Below are 23590 nucleotides of genomic sequence, written 5' to 3'. Positions count from 1 at the left end.
TGTTTTTTTCCTCATGCATTGCATGATGTACTCCTGCATTTGATCTTGCTCTCGCGGTTTTCATTCATACTTAATAAAGTAATTTTCTTGGAAAAAAAAAATCTACACAGAAAATGAAAGAGAATAAAAAAGAGGTAAACAAAAACTTTTATGAAAAACAAAAGGAAGACATACTTGGCAAGCAAAGCAACATTTATGCCATCATCAATGCCTAAGCATAAGTAGCTATACTGGGTTTCTAAAGACCCGCGGAGTCTCTTGGGCAAACCCAGTGCTTACTAAAATACGTCAATAAACAAAAGAGAAAGAAAACAAGAAATAAAGAAGAAAGGAAGGTGATAAACAAGCAAGTCAAGAAACAAAATCTTCCAAAAAACTCGAACAATCTCTCTCTCTCTCTCTCTCTCTCTCTCTCTCTCTCTCTCTCATTTGAAACATAAAAAGCTAAATGGACCCTTTGCACTTATGTATCGCTTCCTATAAAGAGGAAAGTTACATTCCTAACTTAAAAAGCACAAGCATACTCAACTAAACTCTCTTTTGAAACTAAAAGAAAAACGGGCTATTCAGCTCCCCGCTTTGTTTAGGATGCTCCATGAGGGTAACATCAGAAGTGAAGTCCACAGTCCTATTGTACGAAACCCTGCCCTTATCTTGTCGATCTGATAAAGCAAAAGAGAGAGGACTTACACATTGTGCTTAAGATAAATAGAAATTCAGCTGGATATGAGGCATCATGATCCATTTAAGGATTGTCCCTAAGGGAGCTTGACCAACATGCCAAATAGTTTTCTTAAGCACATTTAAAGAAATGCTTAATATGTGCTCAAGAAAGTGATTTGGCGTGGATGCTTGCTCAACAGGTCAAATCGCTTTGTTAAGCACATCTCTTAGGCATCTGCAATCTCCTGTTCGACCAAGGCTGAGTGTGAAAAGCATCATCATCCCAAGCATCCCTGCCACTGTACTGAAAAAAGAAGGCATCCCAAGCTGCTCTCTCTAGGGAGCGAATACCACCTTCCCTACCACCCTTTTGTCTGAGGGCATTTCAACCATGTTGAAATCGCCCCCCTATAATCCAAGCATCTGCAATATGTGACCAAGAGAGCAGTTCCTTCGCCAAAAGGACACGATGCCCTCTAGAATTGGGTGCATAAAGGTTTAAAAGACCAACCTTCTGCCCATTAATCAAAAGTATAATCCACTGAGCTCTAAAAGGAACTATGATCCTGTGCCCAACCACCAAGGGAAGTATAGAAGAAGAAACAGGTCTCTCTCTTTTTCTCTCTCTCCATGGGCAACACATGGCGACTAAGGTCAAGGCAGGGGGCTAATGGCCTCCCTTAACCCCGTAGGCTCCCCTTGAATCACCCCCTTAAACCCCCCCTTAACCACCCCCTCTTTAACCACCCAATTCAATCATTCTAAAAATACCTAAGGCCTATATACCTTAAATAAAAGACTTCATATCTAGGATTGTGCGTACTTTTTTCATCATTTTCCTTGATTATACCTCTTGTTTAATAATAAAGTGATCAAATTACTACATTGAGTGATAAAAAACTCCTTAGTTGTACAAAGGCATGTCAAAATTACTACCTTTTACACAAGCCGTATCACAGTGTAGGTGTGGTGACCATGCACGGGAGACATCATCTCCACAAGACCAAAAGAATTGCACCTTTTGACCTTAATTGTGCTCCATTCTTCCTTTGAAGTAGGGTGCCAAATTGTGAGGCCCAAAAAACATCACCTATATCTTGTTCATGCACCATATTTTCAATATGAGTGGCATTCCACTCGACTTGAACATTGGAGAAAGCTAGAGGCCTCTCTCAACTATCACAAAATTCTCAAGGATCTTTGGAGGGAGATAAATGCTGAATTTGAGAACAAACTAGGGAACGCCATAGAGTAATTGGTTGAAAAATGAGATTTTTGACAGCAGCAATGATTGAGTATTTCGGCAAAGAAGAGGAGCCGGAGAATGTGTACCTGCAGGTGGCAAACTTGAAGCAGTCAGAAGGTGAGACGACACGTCGATATGTGGATCGAGCGGCCATGTAGCAGGAGCCAGTGATGAATTCCGCCTCAAGCTTAAATGGGAGAATCCAGAAACTATGGTGCTAGCACATGCGATTGCTCAAAAGTTTGATAAAGTTCAGTCTAACCCCGCTTCAAAGAAGATGATTGTCCCTCCGCAACCCCCTCAATTCCTGCAACAACTCGGGGGTCTAACTCAGGGGCATACCCCCACCCCTCATCAAGGATGTATCCATCGCCTCCACCTCAAATATATGGTCCTCCCTTAGATGCTTACCCTCAACAAGGTGGATATCCCCACCCTCCGCCTCGAAGATTTCCCCAGCCTCGCCCACGAGCCCCCCTCCTCTCTACTCCCGTGGCCCCTCCAACTAAAGAGGTCCCCCCTGCAATAGAACCTAGAGTCAATGACCTAGCCAAGGCCCTGAATGATCTTCAGCTTGAGATGATGGGCATCAAAAATCAAGCCAACCACCCTCCAAGAGACCGTGCTAATGTTGTATGCTACGAGTGCCACCAAAAGGGTCATTATCGCACAGCATGTCCCAATATTCCAAGGGTGAATCTTCTAAGTGAGTCGGGCACTGAGGATTCTGATGTAGAGATCCTTGACCTCGAGAAGTCGTGCCACCTCGGACCCCTCTCCAAACTGTGGACCGAGCCGCCCCAGAAAGAAGGTATCCTTCTCAGAGCCCTCAGATGCTGAGATGGCAGACCCACCAACAGAGAAGACTAAAAGATCTCGCAGGAGTAAGTGGTCACCCTAGGATTTTCCCATCAGCTCAGGGCAAGAGGACTATTCGGTCGTTCAGGACCTTGCTCATCGGTCTTTGGGCATCACACTCCCTCAACTAATAGCATTAAGCCCTAAGGTGAGATGTGAGCTGCAGCAAGGTTTCTCAACAAGGAAGAGCAAGAAAAAGGGAAAGGTACTCGAGAGGTATCTTCTATTTCTGAAGAAATTGATCGGCACCCACATACAGTAGATGTCATCATAGATAATTGCTGTGTCAAGAGGATGCATATACTACTGAGAGCTTCTTAATTGCACTCGGTAGAGATAATGAGGTTGCCTTGATTGGGGAGCTATGCACCATATGTTCTTAAATATACTCATGCTTCTTTGTAAATACATGATGACATGGACATTATGTTCTGTAAAGTCCTTAGGCAAAGCCATGTCAAGCCTTCTTTCAAAACTACTAATGTGACCACTTTGGGACATTTGTTTGTAGTGCAAGTTGGGGTTCACACATCCAACAAGGCCAAAAATGGATCCTAAATCATATCTAATGGTTGTTTATATCCAATGATTCCTCTTCAGGAAAGTAAAGTACCATGTGCCACCAATTCCCCTCTCCATTACCTACTGCCAGCTTGTCCTCCACCTTTTGCACCACATCTCCATGTTTCCTTCTGCCTACTTGGACACACTTAAAACATTTCATTTCCATCTTTCGAAAGATCTCAAAGTGCCTATTCTATGCTGGCTAAGGCAGTGTGTATGCAGCATCTATTAACTCAAACATTATATAATTTAAATGGAAGAGATTATGAAATGTGGCTTCGCTTAAAAAGCATTCTGTCTAATGCTGTATTACAAATCACTCCTGATCGGGAATGGTAAAAGGTCCTCATCCTTTTTAAGTATGGTTGGTTCTTCGAGAAACAATAAAATGAAATCAGTTGGACATCATTAGCAAATCAGCAGAACTCTGATTTGGGAAAGAACCCTTTGATTTTTCGTTGTCATTATTGACTGTTATCCCATTGCAGACCATTCAAGTGGCCAACAACAATCTTGTAAACATTCCAAAATCATCTATTATTACAAAATATACAGCCTTACTCATACTTGATGTCTGGATGAGCCAGCTGGCTTTCTGCTTATGCCTCCTTTGTCTGCTGATGTCTTCTTCAAAATTTCAAAAGCTGTATTGAAAACACCATTTGTAGGCTTATTACAAACAAAGCAGTGTTTGCTCTTTGCATGATGCTGCAAAACAACTTGATGCATCAGTTTCATTAAGGAAACAACATCAAATGAACTCTCTGGAGTCAACGTCAAATAAAAATTTAAAGCAACCACAGCATCATATCTCAAATCAACATAAAACTAGTCCCCTTTATATCATGAAAGTTTCACCTTTAAGGCACAGTGCTCACAGAAGTAGTGTTTGCAGTTTGTCATGACTGGATCTTTAAATGATTGACGGCATATATAGCATGCAAAAGGCAAATCACCATCATTCTCATCTTCATCCTTCCCATCTTCCTCATCTAGCAGACCCTCAGCGATTCGTCCCTTTCGTTTCTTTTCTGCCTCTTCCCATTCTCTCTCCATCTGCCATCCTGGCTTGTAATCTCCTCGATCATGCATAAACTTGCAAGCATCCCCATACCCACAATATCCAGTCTCTTTGTAATCCTTACAAATATCTGGTTGATAATCAAACCTCACTGACCATCTAATGTGTGCAGAAGCTCTCAAAGGCCCATGAGCCCCCCCTGCTTTCTCCCCAGCAATGGTGTGTTCTCTTCTAAACCCTGCCTTATGATCTGTGTATCCATGAATCCCCTTGTATACCTTCTCATCTGTAGATTTATTCCCTTTCAGAGCTTCATCTGCTTGTTTTAATACCCTTTCTCGAATAGCACGTGCATCCTTGTCAAATTCTGTCTCAGTTTCTAAGGTCGCTGTAGCCCGGCTATCCGTCTCTGTCTGAATCTCTTTGGTGGATTCATAAAAGAATGTTTTGACTTCATTTCCTTCACTGCTGTCTCTCTCCAATGTCAGCTTTCTGGACGCAGTTGAAGCTTGAGATGAAAACTCAAGATGACCATCCATTTTCCTTTGAGCTTTACCTGGCTGTATCACAGCTGAACCTGAATCATCATTATCCTCTGGATTTTCAGCAGGGCGCTTCCGTAAATTCTTATTTTTTGTGGCCTTCTTGAAGAAACAAGCTGAAGACAACAAAAATAAGAACTTAAACCCCTGTAATCACACACGAATCATGGTGATAATAATTGCTAGACAATCTGATGAAATGTAAAGACGTTTAGAATTAGGACATATCTCTCTCTCTCTCTCTCTCTCTCTCTCTCTCTCTCTCTCTCTCTCTGTAATCACACACGAATCATGGTGATAATAATTGCTAGACAATCTAGTGAAATGTAAAGATGTTTAGAATTAGGACATAACTCTCTCTCTCTCTCACGTGCGCGAAGCCCCCAAGCCCACCACATCCTTTTTTTTCACCGCACAGAACGTGCGCGCTGCATTGCGCCAGCTTTACAACCGGAGAGCATAGGATCATGAGGGATTGTGGACTAATCATTTTGCACATGCACACGAGGTCCTAGCCCCAATCTTAGCGCATATGTTCATTTATGCCGTATGCCAAGGCTTTCCACCTACTTGGAGTACCACCACAATTGCGCCAACACACAAAGCAAGAGACCTCATGGGCATTGGGATTTAGCACATCCTCATGATTGGTCACACATTGGCCAAGATTCATGGATCAGTACTAGAGAGAGCGATCAGCTTCCTTACAGAGGCACAGGGGCAGCGAGCTTGAGGACAGTTGGGTTTAAGAGGCAGTACTCTACCCTTGACCACCTTTTCTCTTTACGAGCCATCATAGAGGAGGCGAGATTGAGGTCCCAGAAAGTCTATGCTTGCTTTGTAGACTTCTAGAAGGCCTTAGACACAATTTCACGTGCTCATATGATTAGGAGACCTTAGGAGATGCTGATCCTAGGAGTTATGATTGGGGAGGTGATGAGCCTAAATGAGTCAGTCAGAGGGAGAGTACACGCCCCAAGAGGTTTGTCAAATTGGATTGACAGCACAATCGGACAAGGTAGTTGCCAATGTAATCCATAAGTGAATTAGGGAGGGACACCTTTCCCTCACTAAAGGTTTTTTCCCCTAACCACAGTTAGTGGGTTAGTGTGGTTTTGTCACTTGGACAAAACCACCTCCTCACTTGTACTCATTCTATCTTATCTATTCTAGTTCAACGCTTTGCTCTCTGCTCACGCTTGCTTCTTGCTCCCACCTTTCTACATTTGGTATCAAAGCCTCGTTGAGCTCTTGCCTCCAGCCCAAGCTCCTTCTGCCCGTACTACTCATGCTCCTGCAGCTGCTAGTTGTCCATACAATGTATGGATTTCCGTATGCCACTACATTCCGTCCTGTATGCCGTACAATCTCTCGTCAGAGCATTCCGCAAAGCTCCCATCAGAGCCGTCCATACAGCTCCCGTCAGAGCTCATCCGTACAATCACCGTACAGCGTTAGTTGTATAGCCCGTACGACTCTTGCTCCAACTCCAGCTCCGAACATTGGCCGTACAATTCTGCAGAAGCCCGTCCGTACAATCCCGCAGAAGCTCGTCCATACAATCCCGTACGACTGTACGAAAATCATGCACCCTACATCTGTACTTCCCATACTGCATCCGTACACTCTGACGTGCTTCGCCCCGTATAGTCGCCGTACATTGTATGGTGCCCATACAAATCAACCGTACAATACCGTCCGTACATCCATACGAATTTCGTCCAAACAGGCTGCACTTTCGCAGTTGTTCTTTCTTGAGGGTGAATCTTGCAGGTGACTCTTAGGCATTTTATTTGTTGCATGCATTGCAATCAGGTTGCAGAATCTGCTTCAAAAATTTGGGGCTCTTTGGTTCTACTTGCAATCTTGCAGACAAAATTTCAGGCTTTTGCATATAATTGCAAAATTTGGGGCTTTTAGTCGATTTGCCCTCTTTCAGTTGCAATTTCTTGCAGGAATTTGGGCTTTTGCATTTTGGATGCAATTTGGCAGTGGACAGATTATTTGGGAGCTTTGCAAGCAGTTTTGGACTCAGTTTGAGTCACATCGCAGACATTTTGCCACTTTTTGCAGATTTTGGGCATTTCCATCGCATTTTGGTGCATTTTAAGCCTTTGATAGGAAGCAGGCTGTGACAGCAATTGTCATTTTGGGCAGATTTTTTGCAAACTTTGGTTGTGCATCTTACATCCCACGAAGGGATTTCAGTTGTCTAGTTTGCTGCATGTTCGAGTTGTCTAGCAGATATGGCTCAGAACAATCCCAATGAGGTCTTTGGAGTCCTCACACAGGAGGATAAGTTGGATGGCACCAACTACTCCTTGTGGAGCTTTATGGTGTGTAACATTCTAGTTGGCAAACATCTCTGGGATTATGTCAATGGAGATTAGACAAGGCCAAAAACTATGGCTACACCTACCGCTCCTACAGGTGGAGGCAGGGGTAGAGGTCAAGGTGCAGGACAAGTCGTAGGAGCAGCAGCTGCTACTTTGGTGGCTTTCACAACAGAACAGAAAAGGTGGGATTCATGGGATGCACAAGCTCTTTCAATCATTTCCCTTTCTGTCAAAAGGTTTATCATTCCTCACATTCGATCATGCAAGACCTCGAAGGCAGCTTGGGATATTTTAGAGAGCATGTTTGCAGCAAGAAATGATGCCCGAGTCTCATTCCTGAAGAGAGAGCTAAATGAGATCATTCTTGATTCAGAGATGATTACCACCACTCTGAATTCACTTCCTGAGTCCTATCTTGGTTTTCATACCTCGCTGAATTTGTCATTGAGGGGGGGTAGCAATCCTCTTTCTTTTCCCGAGTTGGTAGGACTCTTGTTGCAAGGAAGAGCAAACAAGAAAGAACATGGCCACACGGGCTGGCCAGCATGCCATGCTTTCAAAGTTCAGGCCCAAAGGGAAAGGGCAGCAAAAGCAACATGGAAATAAGCCCACACATCAACATAAAGTTGATTCCGGACAGCCCTCTCATAAGGCTAAAGGTGATGTAGAGAAGCCAAAGAGGAAGGGCATTTGTTACTCCTGCAAGTAGCCGGGTCACTACATTGGTGAATGTAAGAAGCAAATAGCAGAGGAGAAGAAAAAGGATTCCGGTTTGGCTGTCTCAGATGCATCAGCTCCTAATGCACATAAAGGAGGGGATGTTACAGCCAACTTTGTGGAAGGGGATTATGCCTTTTTGTCTTGCATTTCAGATTTTTCCAATGGCTGGTCCAGATACTACAGCCACTCTTGAGGATGACTCCTAACTTGCAGCTATGACCCTTCGAAGGATGCATGCTCTTTCACTGTCAATGAGACACTAAACACTTGGTATTTTGATAGTGGTGCTTCCAAGGCTCAAGCACATCACTTCAAGGAATAGCATCTCTGCATGCACCACCCGCTAAAAAGAAGGTGACGTGCAAACAATTCTTCTTATCCAATGTGTGGCGTGGGTAACATTTTACTTACCTCCACGGATGGCACAGATTTCAGGATTACTGATGTTCTTTATATACCAGGTATAAAGAAGAATTTACTTTCAGTGTCCTCTCTTAATCGAGGAGGATTTCAGGTTATAATTGATTGCAGTCCGAGACAAAGAGAATGATTATGCTTTGATGTTGTCTGGCACTTTGTATCGGGGTCTTTTTCAGCTGTGGAGTTTCGACATAAGTTGTCAAATAAGGCACTAAAGTGTATCTTTGTTGGGTATAGTGCACAAAGCAAAGGCTATCGTCTCTACAATCTTGACACATGCAAGATTTTTGTGAGTAGAGATGCCTTTCCCTTTTTCTTGCTCCTTGTTGAGAGCCCTTGCTGCAGCTCACATCTCACCTTAGGGCTTAATGCTATTAGTTGAGAAAGCGTGATGCTCAAAGACTGATGAGCAAGGTCCTGAACGACCGAATAGTCCTCTTGCCCTGAGCCGATAGGGAAATCCGAGGGCGACTACTTACTCGTGCGAGATCTTTAGTCTTCTCTGTTGGTGGGTCTACCATCTCAACATCTGAGGGCTCTAAGAAGGACACCTTCTTCCTGCGGCGGCCCGGTCCACGGTTTGGAGAGGACTCCGAGGTGGTACGACTTCTCTTCCCGAGGTCAAGGATCTCTACGTCAGAATCCTCAGTGCCTGATTCACTTAAAAGATTCACCCTTGGGATGTTGGGACATTCAGTGCGATAATGACCCTTCTGGTGTGTGGCACTCGTAACATACAACATTGGCACATTCTCTTGGAGGGCAATCGGCTTGATTTCTGATGCCCACCATCTCAAGACGAAGATCATTCAGGGCCTTGGCTAGGTCATTAACTCCAGGTTCTTTAGCAGGAGGGACTGGGGGAGTAGGAAGGAGGGGGGCTCGTGGGCGAGGCTAGGGAAATCTTCTAGGCGGAGGGTGAGGATATACACCTTGTGGAGAGTAAGCATCTAAGAGAGGATCATATATTTGAGGTGGAGGCAGTGGATACATCCCTGATGGGGGGTGGGGCTATGCCCCTGAGTTGAACCCCTTAGCAGGAAGGGCTGGGGGAGTAGGAAGGAGGGGGACTCATGGGCGAGGCTAGGGAAATCTTCTAGGCGGAGGGTGAGGATATACACCTTGTGGAGAGTAAGCATCTATGAGAGGATCACACATTTGAGGTGGAGGCAGTGGATACATCCCTAATGGGGAGTGGGGCTATGCCCCTGAGTTGAACCCCCCAGGTTGTTGTTGCACGAATTGAGGGGGTTGCGGAGGGACAACAGTATTCTTTGAAGCGGGGTCAGATTGAACTTTATCAAACTTCTGAGCCATCTCTTATGCTAGCACCATGGTCTCTGGATTCTCCCATTTAAGCTTGAGGAAGAATTCATCACTTGCTCCTACTACAAGGTAGCTCAACACATGCTGAGTCATTCCAGCTCGAAATCCGGCATTGTCCTCCTGCATGGCAATTAAACGGTCCAAGAGCACGGCCGCTTGATCCACATATCGACGCACCGTCTCACCTTCTGACTGCTTCAAGTTTGCCGCCTGCAGGTACACATTCTCCGGCTCCTCTTCTTTGCCGAAATACTCGATCATAACTGCTGTCAACCTTGTGCTAATAGGTACTCCAATAGCTAGTGAAACAATGCACAGAGGCACTTTTATCAAAATCGTACAATTCTAATAATTTGGGGATATTTTGGGTGTTTGAAACGCGAATTTTGGTTTCGAAACGTTTTTGAAACCTTTCGTACATTTCGGGGGTGCCTGAAACGCGTTTCTGGATTCGAGAGCAATGTTATCATCAATGAGTAACATATTCATCCCCATTGAAGAGATAACACAATCAAGAAATTGAGTCCAACTATGCTCTAGTCACATGACACAAAAGGAACTGGCATAGTTCTCCTACCTTAGTACATCCAAGATCAAGCATCACAATTGGAGACAATTCCAATTATTAAGGAAAAGAATGGGAAGGATCCCATTTCTATCTAGTCCAGGGAACATCCTTAACAAATACAGAGGGGTTGATGCCGAGCGTGTTATCCACAATGGTGTCTACAAGGTGATAGCAATCAATCATTTGTGGAAAAGTCCGACATGCAAAAGATAATGATGATCACTTTTATCGTCCACAAAGATGAAACACAGTCTATGGAACCCAAAAAACGACATTACAATATTGCTCTAGGTCTCTTGTCCCAAACTCTTGGTGAGAGAGTCTTGTGTCTGGGTGCATCCAGCATGGCAACTTGCAATTTATGTGTCAATGCATTCTAGTTTGTCCATTAATATACTTGTGGTGACATGAATATCCATCAATTTGAGTGCCGCATAATTGCTGATTTTCATTCATGACACAAGAGGACAACTTGGGTTTCTCTGTTATAAAACAAGCACAAGCTCGCACCCACACACACGTCATTACAAGCCTATTACAAGATCTCTGTACAAGCTCCTATTAGAACTATGGAGATAAAAAATAGGGTCGGTCATGAATCGATGGATGATCTATAAGCTAGTAAGGATAATTGTATTTCTATAAATCAATGGGAGCATAGATTCAAGCAATTACAAAAAATGCATGCAACCAGCATCGATTTCAGTAGGTTATGAATAAAATGTCATGCTCACGTATTGATACAAATTGACATAGAGGAATTAATGGGATAAATGAACAAACAAATAAGGGGGAGGCATTTGTGCAGGCAGCTTGACCCATGAATGCTTAAATAAGTGTGTTTATACATGTTTTCAACCATCAGAAATACATCAAGCTAAGATTCAAAACATTTGGAGCAAGAAATTCTTACTTTTTGTTGGTTGTTCTGAATCAGCTGCAGGATTTGGCCTGGTTTCTTGAGTTTCTTCCATATATCTGCAGCAGCCAAACAGAAAATCAAGAGTTGATATCATAATAAATCATAAGCGAACATGTGCAAACATGTGCTTTGGTATCAAACAACGGCCTGGTTAAAGACAACTTTCCAAATCATATGCAGCAACCAAAAAAAAGGTCAAGAACATGATACATGATAGCGTGGTATCATATAAGCCTCAATATGTAAACATATGCTTCAGTATCAAACAATAAGCACACACAAACACCCCTTCATAAGACTAGAATATATCCAATCTTACAAATTGAAAGTTTTTATAGAACAGGTAGAAAAAATAGAATATCCAACAATGATGCATAAATCTAGTGGAGAAAAAGTTTGCTATATCCTATTTCTCCAACAAGATAGGAGATTTTAAATATCTACAATTCGTAACAGACAGGCTGGGACAGGCACACTTCTGAATTCCTGCACTTTTAAGGGTGGCAGCTAGGAACGGTTTACCTTTCTCCATCGAAGGGGGTGTCCATGGCAAGAGTGAAAGCTTACCTGATACAAGGATAGCCTCTATTTCTCCTTTGGCTAGTGAAAAGAACTAGCTTTTTGAAGTGTCTAGTCCATTAACATTGGGCCTTGAGTATATTATCATTGCCATGTAGCTCTTTTTGTATGTGTGATTGGAAACGATGACCCTCCTAGCAAAGCATCAAAGCCTTGAGAGGGAGAGGAGTGGATCCTCATCACCATTAAGAGAGAAAGCAAGCTCTCAAAGACAACTTCGCCTCTTTAAGTGTTTAAAGATGCTTTAGCTGTGATTATGGTCAATATGGATGCCAAGTCTACAACTCGGTCCTTACAAAAAGGATGCTAGGAAGTTTCATTAGAGCTTAGCACTAGGCTCTAGAGATAGTGAGCTACTATAATGAGCCCTAAGATATGCCCATGATAAACCAAAGCACAAATTAACTCGTCTTAAGAAACTCTATTGCATATAGCTCAATGTTCTTCATTAAGTATAGAAAGTTCGCTTGGGCCCCATTTGTAAACTCCGTCTTGTCTTTGAAACCAGCTTCTAGCAAGCTAAAGGGCAGTATACTCTAACTAACTTGACATCCACACTATTCACAGCCACAATACATCATTTCCAGCCACTTCCATTAGTGAAATATCACTGAGAAAACAACTTTACTGAAAGAGAGGCTAGAGTGCCCCTGCTCAGAAACCAAACGCAAGAGATGCAGACTGGCCCCAAATGCTTTGGGCCCCTTTCGGTAATTATGTTATTATTCTGACAACAACAAGGGCTCAACCCTTGCACTCTGCTTCATTGGAAAATCCACTATCCAAGCCAATTCCTGGTTTCAAAATGTGTCCATCCCAGCACACACTAGAACCCAATTGCCAAGGCAAGGCTAAGGCATTTCCCACTGTCTGAGTCCAACTGAAAGTTGTCACTGCATTCTGCAAGGCATCCAGCTTGCTCTAGAGGGTTTGGCGGTCCCACAATCCAGTGTCCAGCCTCTCATGGCGACAATGCAATAACACAGATCTTAAACTGAACAAGTGACCTCAAGGTAGGAAGAAAGTCTCGACACTGTCCCTCTGGCACCAATCTAGGCACACCCTCTGTAACTGGGTGTCTGTCCAAAGCCTGAGTAGCCAAGAGGTAACTTCGAACGATAAAAGAGCAAGGACAAACTTCAAAAATGACAAAGGGAAGTCAAATGAAGGTCAAAACGACAGTACCCGTTGTCCATGGAAGAGGGGCAAGCTCTTCCCTCACACCTATCCTTTGTCCAGGCCCCCAGCAGCAAACAGTTGACCCTCAGTCACGAAGCAAATGAAGAAATAGCAGCAAATGAGCTTGAACCCCCTCCAAATGGCGTCAAAACAACTTCCAGATGCGCTATTCTGAGTTAGAACATTCCCCAGAGGGCAGCAAATCCACCAAGCAAGGCCTAGCATGAGAATTTTGCAGCTTGGAGGGAGAGAGAGATAGAATGCTCTAGAATCAAAGAGAGCAGAAGAATCACGGTCTGAAAAGAGAGAGAGAGAGAGAGAAAGAAAGAAAGAAAGAAACTATTATTATCGTCCTCTGGGGGCCTGAAATCGACCCATGGGACCCAATGGAATGTTACAAAAAGTCTCCTTCTTTGAAGAAGGGTGGAGTGGACAGCTAGCATGTTGCTACCTGTGTAATACATTGGTCACGGTATGCAAGGACCTTGGTAATGTAATCGCCCAAGGCTGCGAGGTGAGGATGGGAAAGCAAGCGCTCCAAACTGTTGTGATGCTGCGTGACATTGCTGAAATCTTCTCTTAGATGCTCATATCGCGGACATGTCAAAAGAACATGTGCCTCATTTTCCACTTCATCTAAGTTGCATAGCTGGCAGAGTCTTTGTTCCCTTGATACTCCTTCCCATGCTTTTTTCTCCACTTCTAGAGAGTGTCATTGCTAGTGTAAGATTCGGTCATGCCATCCTCGATGTCAATGGCTGCCGCATGAGCAGCACTGAACATTTCATAGCTGCTAATCTTTTTTATACCCTTCTAAATTTTTTTCCTTAGTCCTGCAATGAACTAGGCTATGAGGTACTTTGCATCAGGGGGTGGATGATCCATGGTGCTCATATTCAATGAAGTTTCTAACCTCTTAAACACAGCCCTCTAAAAATGGATGTTAAATTTTCTATCCCAGTCATTAACAATACTGGCTAGTAGCCCACATAATCTATAGATATGCTCCACAAATAGCCTAGCTAACTTTGGACCTTTAACATCTTCATTGACAGGAATAAAATGAGTTATCTTGCTCAACCGATCCACAACTACCCACACTGAGTTCGGATGATTGCGATGCTTCTTCTTGCCCTGAGAGAGATAGGTGTGCATATATATTTGTGTGCTTTGTTCTCTTTCTGAGAGTATGTGGTCCAATAGTTGGAGTTGATATTCTCACAATAATATTCATATTTGGTCCTTTTCTTCGCTGATTGCCATTTACTGTGTAGTGCTTCTAAAAGGGCTGTAGAAAATGTCCTTTTCTCCTCTTCCCTTGGCATTGCATCTAGGTAAGAAGCAACTTCCCATCTTTGGAACCAGCCTTTAATGTCATACCCCCATCCAGACGATAGCATCTTGCTCTTGTTTGTTTTTTGAGGTCTCTTGCTTGCCTCCCATGCTCTCTTTGGTAGCCTATGTGCTTGCATATCTTGAATCCTCTTTATATATTTGAAGACTCTTTCCAGTGCTCTCAGCTCAATGGGTCTGCAACCAGTTGAGAGAGAGAGAGAGAGAGAGAGAGAGAGAGAGGCATATGATCATGGGCAGGAGAGTGTGACCGTTCAGCCAGAAAGGGCATCGATGTGCGTGCAAGTAGTGTAGGAAGGTCACAGGCCAGCAAGAAAATTAGCCACACACAGCCCGCAAATGCCTTGCAAGAGTGATCCGTACATCAAGGAATCAGCCTTGAATGACGTGCCCAGCTGTTCCGTACATCCATGCAGCCAGCAAATCGTCCATACAGCAGCAGTAAATACACTTCGGGATGTGTGCAGCCTCAAAACGCACAGCAGCAATGATTGCCCTTGGGATGGGTGGAAGACACCATATGGTTGATCAGGGGGGGGGAGAGAGAGATCCGTATGTGATCACGTAACCCCCCCAAGGTGCAAGGCTAGAGAGAGAGATCCAAGCTAGAGAGAGAAGGTACAAGTTGATTGCAAATAGAGAACCCAAGCAAGGACGCAAGAGATCTTCTTAACTATTGTACACTGCTTTATTTATGATGTAGAAATGCTCGCAAAAAGGCCCTAGCTACTGTCTGTTCATGAGTGCCAATCGGCATACAAAACTGAGCTGGAAAATCCCCTAGCTGAGGCAGAAACTGCGATCGCGGGAGAGCGAACTATGCTACTGAAACAGGACTGGAAACACCTTGAATTGCTGCTTTCCAGGTCGTGCCCTTGCTGCGTGGATAATCTGTCCTGGTTGCAAGGTGTATGGAACTGATTGCAACAAAGAGGAGGGTTAGATCTGTGTGACTGGAGGCTGGAACTGCAGGTGACAAATGCCAGAACCAAACAGGAGACTGAGGGTTTAACAGTCCCTTAAATAAGGCTCGAAAAAAGCTGACTGGCCAGGCAGTTTGACCAACCAGAACAGTTGGTTGACAGACCTGCTTGGTCGGGTCTTTTGACCTGACCCTGGGCGACCCAGCTGCTCCTTTCCATGATCTGCACTTTTGTGCCTTGGCTGTAATCGACCAAAACCATGCGAATCTACTGTTAATTGATGCTGCAAAATAATGACTGTGCAGCCATGTCACTTGCACATGTGACTTGCACTGGTGCACGTAACACTATGCCCACACACAACTGGAACCGCCTTCAAGCTGTTGGAAATCAGACCTACACTTATAGCATATCACAAGTAATACAACATGTAGATAAACCAATGTCCTTGCAAGAGAACGCAAGACATCTAGTGCAGAGGATATGACAAAAGTGCAACGCCCACTGTATCTCACTTCAGCACATATGCATGCAAAAGAAGATCGTAAGCACTTGCAGGTCTGGAAGAGAGAACACTCAGATGTACAGCCCTCATAAATCAATGTATAAATCAGTACACAAGGAGCTCAAAGCTGTACCAACACCTGCAGCAAACTCTGCTGAGATAAAGTACCACAACGAGCCTTGTATGCTGCAGCCTACACCCGATCTCCTCATGTGCCTCTTGTCAGGCTTTATTAGCTGCTCAAGGGAGCCCTGCTGCTCACTATGCTCATGGGCTTCTCTCCTCCTCACCTGGATGATGATTTGCACACACGAGAGCCCCAAACAGTTGCTGGCTGAAGCAACATGCCCACCCCCCCCTACCCTTTCGTAGGCTAGGGAGTGCCCTGGTCTGGCAGAACAGACCCCACAAACTGGCCCGACCGAGTCTGCATTTATTGCACTGTACTGCAGACTGTAGCCGCTGTACCTACTGCTGTAAAGCCTACCAGTACAGCCTATAAATAGGCCCTGTACAGGCTTGCCCTAATCCAGGCTCTTTACCAGCCCTCAATGCTGGACGGGGTAATCTAATCCTAGAAGGACAACAGTGTGCTGCCCAAGTGATACAGCCTGCTTGCTGCCCACATGGCAGCGCTCCATTCCATCCTCTCACCTGTGCCCATGTGGCAGCATTATCATGTATGCACATGGCACCTTCTACACCCAACATGCTGCAGGTGTCCAGCCCAGTTGCTCTGCTCATATGGAGGCTCATAAGTGTGGATTGGCAAACTATGGTCCGAGAAGCTCCTTCAGTTCCCATGCAGAAGCTTTCAGGAACGTGTTGACAATGTTGTCATCATCTAGTACTGTCACCACAATGTAAATATCCTAAGTCAAAGTACAGTTGACCATTTATTTGATCATAATTAAAGAGTTTTATATGTGTTAATTATGGTCAAAGAGTTATTTTAATGGTCAAAGGATTGACTACGGTCAAAGATACTTGACTCCAGTCAAGTAAACCTGACTGCGGTCAGAGAATGTTGACTTCGGTCAACAAGACTTGGCATGCGCCAAGAGGGGTTAACCCCGGTTAACCAAGATGTGCCAACCTCGGTTGGAGAGACTTGGCTATAATTAAGGCGCCTTGACCCTTGGTCAAAGCTCTTTAATTATAATCAAGAGTGTTGACCCCGGTCAACCAGAGAAAATATATATATATTTATTTGTATATATATTTGTTTAGATGTGCACATGTGTTCAGTGGGGACGCCCACAGTGACTAGGATTAGTCCACAGTGTGTTATTTGCATGCAAAGCGCTAACAATTAATGGGTACCATGGTGGTGCGCTTTAATTAATTGTTGCAGGTACTAGCAAGGACTATTTTTCCTAAGCGAAATGGGAGCCTGACAAGCATCCAGGAAGCGGTTCGTGTGACCGAGAGCTTTGAAGACTCCAGAATGGCCCTTAGAGGCTTGTAATAGGTTTTAGTCTAGATTTTAGACAAGTGGCATGTTGCCAATTTGAATGGGGCTTGAAGCTCTTGTAAAAGAGGAATTCTTTTCATGTTTTACAGGAGAGACTTACGAGACAGCTTTAAGCTGAACTTCTGTATTGAATTTCTGAAATGAATAAAAGACCTTCGGGGGGGTCCAGCCCGACAATTTGTCCTGGGCCCTAGTGCATCTTCAGAGAGAGAGAGAGAGGGAGAGCTTCTGAGAGTAGAATTCTGTCTGGTTTTTATGAAGCCATAGCTGTTTCGTCAGTTTCGGTTGTATTGGTATCAGAGCATGGTTTCACAGCTTCCTCAAACTGTGACGATCCAACGAAGCTCCAGGATGTGAAGTCTCTGAGTGATCGGAAGATATTACACGGGTCAGTTGGGAGAAGACTTGCTGGTAAGTGCTGGTACGGGTGAAAGTCCCCGTCTGAGACTGGCGAGAATGAAGCCCTGAGACTACGGATGGGTGACGCTCTCCACCGTATTGACGGAAGCTTTCTCCTGTGACGGCAGTCTGAAAGAGTCCGTGAATTTTCACGTAGGTGTGGATTGTTGGTAGCGGATGATTGGCTGTCATATCTTCTTCCACCAGCGACCAGACACACCCAGTTTTTTTTACAAGCAAGGAAGGCCGTGAACACACAGTTGCGTTGTCCAGCTGAATGAAATAATGGCGCAGAAGAAGCGTCGATGTGAATCAGAGAAAGTGAACACGTGAAGATAAATTTGAGCCTGTGTTGCTGGCGTGGTCTCGTATGCAAGACTCGCGAAGGAGCAGATCCTGAAGACGGACGTGCGCGACGCTGACGGACGTGCTCGATGAATCTCGATTTTTTTTTGCCAGCCAAGGTTTAACCTTAGGCTTACGTGGCAACCAGTAGGGCAGATGATGTGGCACAGGTGTACATGTGGCATGCACAGAGCTGACGTGGCAGACACGTGTGAATGCTGATGTGGCAGCATGTGCAGGCTGATGACGTGGCAGTACATGTGGCATCCAGCTCAGAACTGACGTGGCACTCTGACACATGGCAGCCAGGCTGGCAGACCTGTGGTTAGTGTGACCTTGTTCAAGCTAACTGCAGTTAGCTGACCCTGGTTAGGGATTTGGTCAGAGGACAGCCTAACCAGACTGGACTGGTGCAGTTAACCAGTTTGCTTCAGTTAGTGGCCAAGTTACAGTCATCTAACCAGACCAGAACAGGACTGATCTGGTTAATGTAACCAGTAGTTACCCATCTGGTCACTGTTCACAAAAAAAAAAAAAAAGAGTTACAGAGACAGTTTTTACCATCAATATTCATCTATCTGGTAATCATTTTACTGTCAGAGAATCAGCAGAAAACAGAGAAAATCAGAGTTTTGCAGAAATAAAAGAGATGCATGCCTTTGTGCACAGAGAAGGGGAAACAGATGCCTTTTGAAGCCATCTGCAGCAGCCAAAAAAGGGGAATATAAATTGTTGATGTTTTGGAAATTGTGTGGGTGTATGCCTTGAACTGACAGCCAGTACTGGCATAGATTGTGAATGCAAAACACCTCTTGTTGAGGTACTTTTTCTGTTGGAAAAGCAAAAGTAGCGTGCATCAGTTACCCGCACTGTGTGAGAAATCTGCAGATCTCAGAATATGGATCAATCACCTATCCAGTGGGATTCACAAGATAGGGATGTACATCCAGGACAGAGGAATGTGCCACAAACTCAACAAGAATTTGAACAAATGGTACGCACTCGTATACAAGAGCTGGAAAATCTTAAAAAGGATCCCAGGGCTCAGCATTTGTTTCCAGCAGAAGCTATGCCTAATCCAGTATATGACGTGCCAATGCCAGAGGCACACTCTCGTGTACAGTTAGAGAGAGAGAGATCTCATAGATCTCATAGGAGACGGTCCCATAGTAAAAAGAGATCGAGGCATCATCACCGATCTCCTAGTCCATCACCGTCTACCTCGAGTTCGACTTCTGTGTCTTCTTCTTCCTTATCAGATAAACCATCCAGGAAAAGAAGGAAACACGAGAAGTCTGGGAAGAGAAAGTCTTCCAAAGCGACCAGGGAATTTAAAGAGGGAGGAAAATCTGTTAAGTTTATGACCTACAATGGACAGTATGGTCATACAGACAAAGCATTGCAGTTTATCAGACAGTTTGATGCTGCATTCGGTACTGAGAAATTTTCAGAATCCTCCAAGTTAAGAATGGTCAGCCTACACTTAACAGCAACGGCTAGTGCATGGTGGAGTGCACTAACCACAGATGGGTCAGCCCCAAGAAAGTGGAAGGGCTTCAAGAAAGCCTTCTACCAGCAGTTCATGCCTAAACAGTTTAGAGACCATGTTCTTCAAGACTGGGACAGTTTGCACATGGATGTAGGAGATACAGTGGATGGGTACAACCAAAAGTTTTGGGATGCTTATTTGCAGGTTGCACCGTTCAAAAAGATCTCCAAAGGCACCCAGATGAGGAAGTACAGAGTAGGTCTCACTCCAAGAATTCAGGCAGTAGTGAATGCTTTGGGGGCAAAGAATATTCAAGATCTTATGCATTCAGCCTCAGTAGCGAGTCTTGTGCCGCTACAAGATCCATCTACAGTGCCATCCTTGCATGCAGGACGTGCTGATAAAAAGAAAACTGATTTTCTAAAATCAGAAAAGAAAGAGTCCCCTAAGGCTGAAAAGAAAGGGTTTCAGCCTCAGAAGCCGAGGGGTACTCAGTTCTCAAAGACCTATAAGGGCAAATCTCTATTCACCCCTGAACAAATAGCGGAATTCCGTAGAGATGGGAAATGCTTCAGGTGCGGTAAAGAGGGGCATGTGGCTGCCCAGTGCCCAGAAAAGCCTTCAACATCGAAGGGAAAAGAGGCAGAGAAGCCACGAGGACCGCAAAAGCCAATGGCGGGGGGGAATTCCTGATATACTGGGTCATGCTTTGAACCCAGAAGAACGAGAATTGCTGCTATCATGGGGCAAAGTTAGAGACCAGCAAGCGCTAATTTTATTTGATCCAGGGGCTACTGATAATTTCATATCACAGGATCTAGCCCTGAGGCTGGGAATAAAGACGGAAGAGTAAGGCAGAGCTTTGGATGCCGATCAAATGTTTTGTGGAAATCCTGTGCCAGTTACTCCCTTGATAGGGAAGCTCCGTCTTCATGTTCAGAGTTATGTGGATCAGGAAGACTTCTTCATTTCTCCACTGAAACACTATGATGTAGTTTTGGGGATGCCTTGGTTTCACCGCAAGGCAGTGAAGTTGACTCTTCCTGAAAGAGTGCTGGAATTTGTGCATAGGGGGAAAAATCAGCGTCTAATTGCCAGGAATAAAGGGGACACTATCCCCATTGTATCTGATGTTTCATGCGGTAAAGCAATAAAGTCTGCAATTTCTGCGTACATGGTTTTTGTAAAAGAAAAAGAGAATGATATGCATGCTGAAATGAATGATGCAGACAAAAATAAGTTCCAGTTTCTTGTAAACTTTAAAGATTGCTTTTCTGATGTTTTGCCAGGGGAGTTACCCCCAGAGAGACCAGAAGATCATCAGATAGAGTTAATGCCTGGTAGTGAGCCACCAAACAGACCCCCTTATAGAGTCAATGCGACTCAGAGAGAGGAGATTATGGCTCAGGTACAGGACTTGCTGTCCAAAGGGTTGATTCAGCCCAGCTCGTCTCCTTTTTGTTCCCCTGTACTGTTAGTACAGAAGAAAGATGGTTCATTCCGTATGTGCGTCGATTATCGCCACTGAACAAAATGACCATCAAGAATAGATTCCCTATTCCGCGTATTGATGATGTCCTGGATCAGTTAAATGGAGCTTCAGTTTTCAGCAGGATAGACTTGAAGAGTGGCTACCACCAAGTGAGGATACAGCCTCAGGATGTGCATAAGACAGCATTCCGCACAACATTCGGGTTGTATGAATACTTAGTGATGCCTTTTGGATTGACAAATGCTCCAGCCACATTCAATAGAATGATGGATCGCATCTTCCGGAAGTACAGGCATTTTACGGGTACTTTCTTTGATGATATCTTAGTTTTTTCTAAGACAGAGGAAGAGCACAGAGAACATCTTGCTATAGTGTTTCAAGAGCTGAGAAATCATCAGCTCTATGCAAACAGCAAGAAAAGTGAATTCTTCCTGGAAGAAATCCACTATCTGGGGCATATAATATCCAAGAATGGGATACAAATGGATCCAGCGAAGATCCGTGCCATTCAGGAATGGCCAGAGCTGAAAACTGTGCATGAAGTTCGAAGCTTTTTAGGCTTGTGTTCTTACTACAGAAGGTTTATCAGACATTTTGCTGATATCGCAGCTCCATTACATGACCTCACTAAGAAAAATGCAGCCTTCACATGGGGATTATCACAGAAGAAAGCATTCAATACACTCAAGGAAAAATTGACTACAGAGCCAATTTTGGTAGTTCCAGATCTATATCAGTCTTTTGATGTGGATTGCGATGCTTGTGGAGAATGTGTTGGGGCTGCATTGCATCAGAATGGTCATGTAGTAGCCTATGAAAGCAGACGACTTCGGGAAAGATATTTAGGAATCTATGAGAAAGAGTTATTGGCTGTAATTCATGCCATCCATACATGGAAACATTATCTTTTGGGTGCAGATTTTACTGTCAAAACAGATCACCAAAGTCTGAAATACTTTTTGACTCAGACCAAGCTTTCAGAGAAGCATATGAAATGGGCAAACATGCTGTCAATGTATCATTTTCAGATTGTCCATACTCCAGGAATTCGGAACAGAGTGGCAGATGCCTTGTCCCGAAGACCCCAGGTCAATAATGTAACTATTGCTTATCATCAGGACCTGGAAGGCATGAGGGAACAATATGCTCATGATTCTGGTTTTGGTGAAATTTTACAGCAGATGCAAGAAGGACAATCTACCAGTCACTATTCCCTGAAAGATGGGTATTTAATGAAAGATGATTGCCTATGCATCACCCAGGAGATGAGGAAAAAGATTTTGGGGGAATGCCATGCACCTCCCTATGCTGGACATAGAGGAATTACAGCAACAACTCTAGCCCTAGAGAGGTATTTCTTTTGGCCAGGAATGCGGAAAGATATACATCAGTTTGTTACTGAATGCCTTACGTGTCAGAAAATAAAGTACGATAGACGGAAGGCACCTGGCCTACTTATGCCTCTTCCCGTGCCTCGGGCACCATGGGAAAGTATTACAATGGACTTTATTTTTGATTTGCCGAGATCAAAGTCAGGGAATGATGGGATTTGGACTATCATAGATAGATTCAGCAAGCAAGCTCATTTCATTCCGGTTCGCAAAACCATAAAGGCAGATCATATGGCTAAGCTGTTCATGGCACAGATCTTTAAACATTATGGTATGCCTAAGTCCATTGTTAGTGATCGAGATCCCAGAATGACCAGTCTATTCTGGAGAGCTTTATTTGATAACATGGGGACGAATCTGAATTTTTCTTCTTCTTTCCATCCCCAGACAGATGGTCAAAGTGAAGTAGCAAATTCTACCATTTTGGATATGCTGAAATGCTACGTGGGTGACCAAAGTTCAGACTGGGAAAAGTACCTACCATTAGTAGAGTTTGCTTACAATAATACAGTACATAGCTCTACAGGGAAAGCCCCTTTTGAAGTCATATATGGGAAGGTGATTTTGCCACCTATATTGAGAACTAAAGATGAAATATTTGCAGCTGATCAGTTTGTAAGAGACCTCCAGACAGCTTACAGCCAAGTCCGGACAGCAATTGAAAGGTCTCAAGAGAAACATAAAAGGGCTGCAGATAAACATAGGAGACAGCTAGATCTCAAGGAAGGGGACTGGATACTTTTGAGGTTTGAAAAAGCTAGGCTCCGCAAGTTTAAAGGCAAACAGAAAGTGTATGCAAAGTTATCTCCCAGATATTATGGCCCTTTTAGGGTTACAGAGAGAATAAATGAGGTTGCATACAGATTAGCATTGCCAGAGCATTGGAGGATTCACAATGCATTCCATGTGAGTCTTCTAAAGAAATTCCAGGGACCAGAGCCTACAGAACCAGTATCTGAAGATCCACCAGAAGTGGATGAGCTGGAGGAAGTCCTTCAGCCAGAGCAAATTGTGTACCATATTGTACGTAAAGGCCCTCAGGGTAAGCAATTTTACAGGTATCTTGTAAAATTCAAGAATTATACGGCATTAGATGCCAACTGGATGGACGAAGACATGTTATCCGATCATCCACAGCTTTTGGATGTTTACAAGGAAGCTTTTCAGTTGAGGTCAACTGAATAGAAGCCGAGGGGATGTCACCACAATGTAAATATCCTAAGTCAAAGTACAGTTGACCATTTATTTGATCATAATTAAAGAGTTTTATATGTG

General features: G+C 44.0%; 1 protein-coding gene across 9 annotated transcripts in view; it reads right to left on the bottom strand.

Annotated features, from left to right (window-relative positions):
• Positions 1 to 3594: 3594 nt before the first annotated feature.
• The window catches only part of LOC147900467 (zinc finger CCCH domain-containing protein 1-like), a 30051-nt gene continuing 10055 nt past the window's right edge, over positions 3595 to 23590 (bottom strand). For 8 of the 9 annotated variants that reach the window (XM_087377354.1, XM_087377353.1, XM_087377355.1 and 5 more), the window contains 3 exons: positions 11178 to 11242; positions 4190 to 5010; positions 3595 to 4039 (listed from right to left, as the gene is read on the bottom strand). In XM_087377354.1, the coding sequence (XP_087233480.1) occupies positions 3893 to 4039; positions 4190 to 5010; positions 11178 to 11238 (1029 nt within the window). In that variant the 5' untranslated portion in view covers positions 11239 to 11242 and the 3' untranslated portion in view covers positions 3595 to 3892. Of the gene's footprint in view, positions 4040 to 4189; positions 5042 to 11177; positions 11243 to 23590 lie in introns of all 9 variants that reach the window. The other variant, XM_087377351.1, reaches the window with a different exon arrangement.

The sequence above is a fragment of the Dipteris shenzhenensis genome, chromosome 7, assembly GCF_047967505.1.
Source record: "Dipteris shenzhenensis isolate YYH24624 ecotype China chromosome 7, Dip_SZ_1.0, whole genome shotgun sequence".
In the NCBI taxonomy this organism is placed as follows: domain Eukaryota; kingdom Viridiplantae; phylum Streptophyta; class Polypodiopsida; order Gleicheniales; family Dipteridaceae; genus Dipteris; species Dipteris shenzhenensis.
The sequence above is the reverse complement of the archived record's forward strand: the minus strand, read 5'-3'. Positions and strand labels throughout refer to the sequence as shown.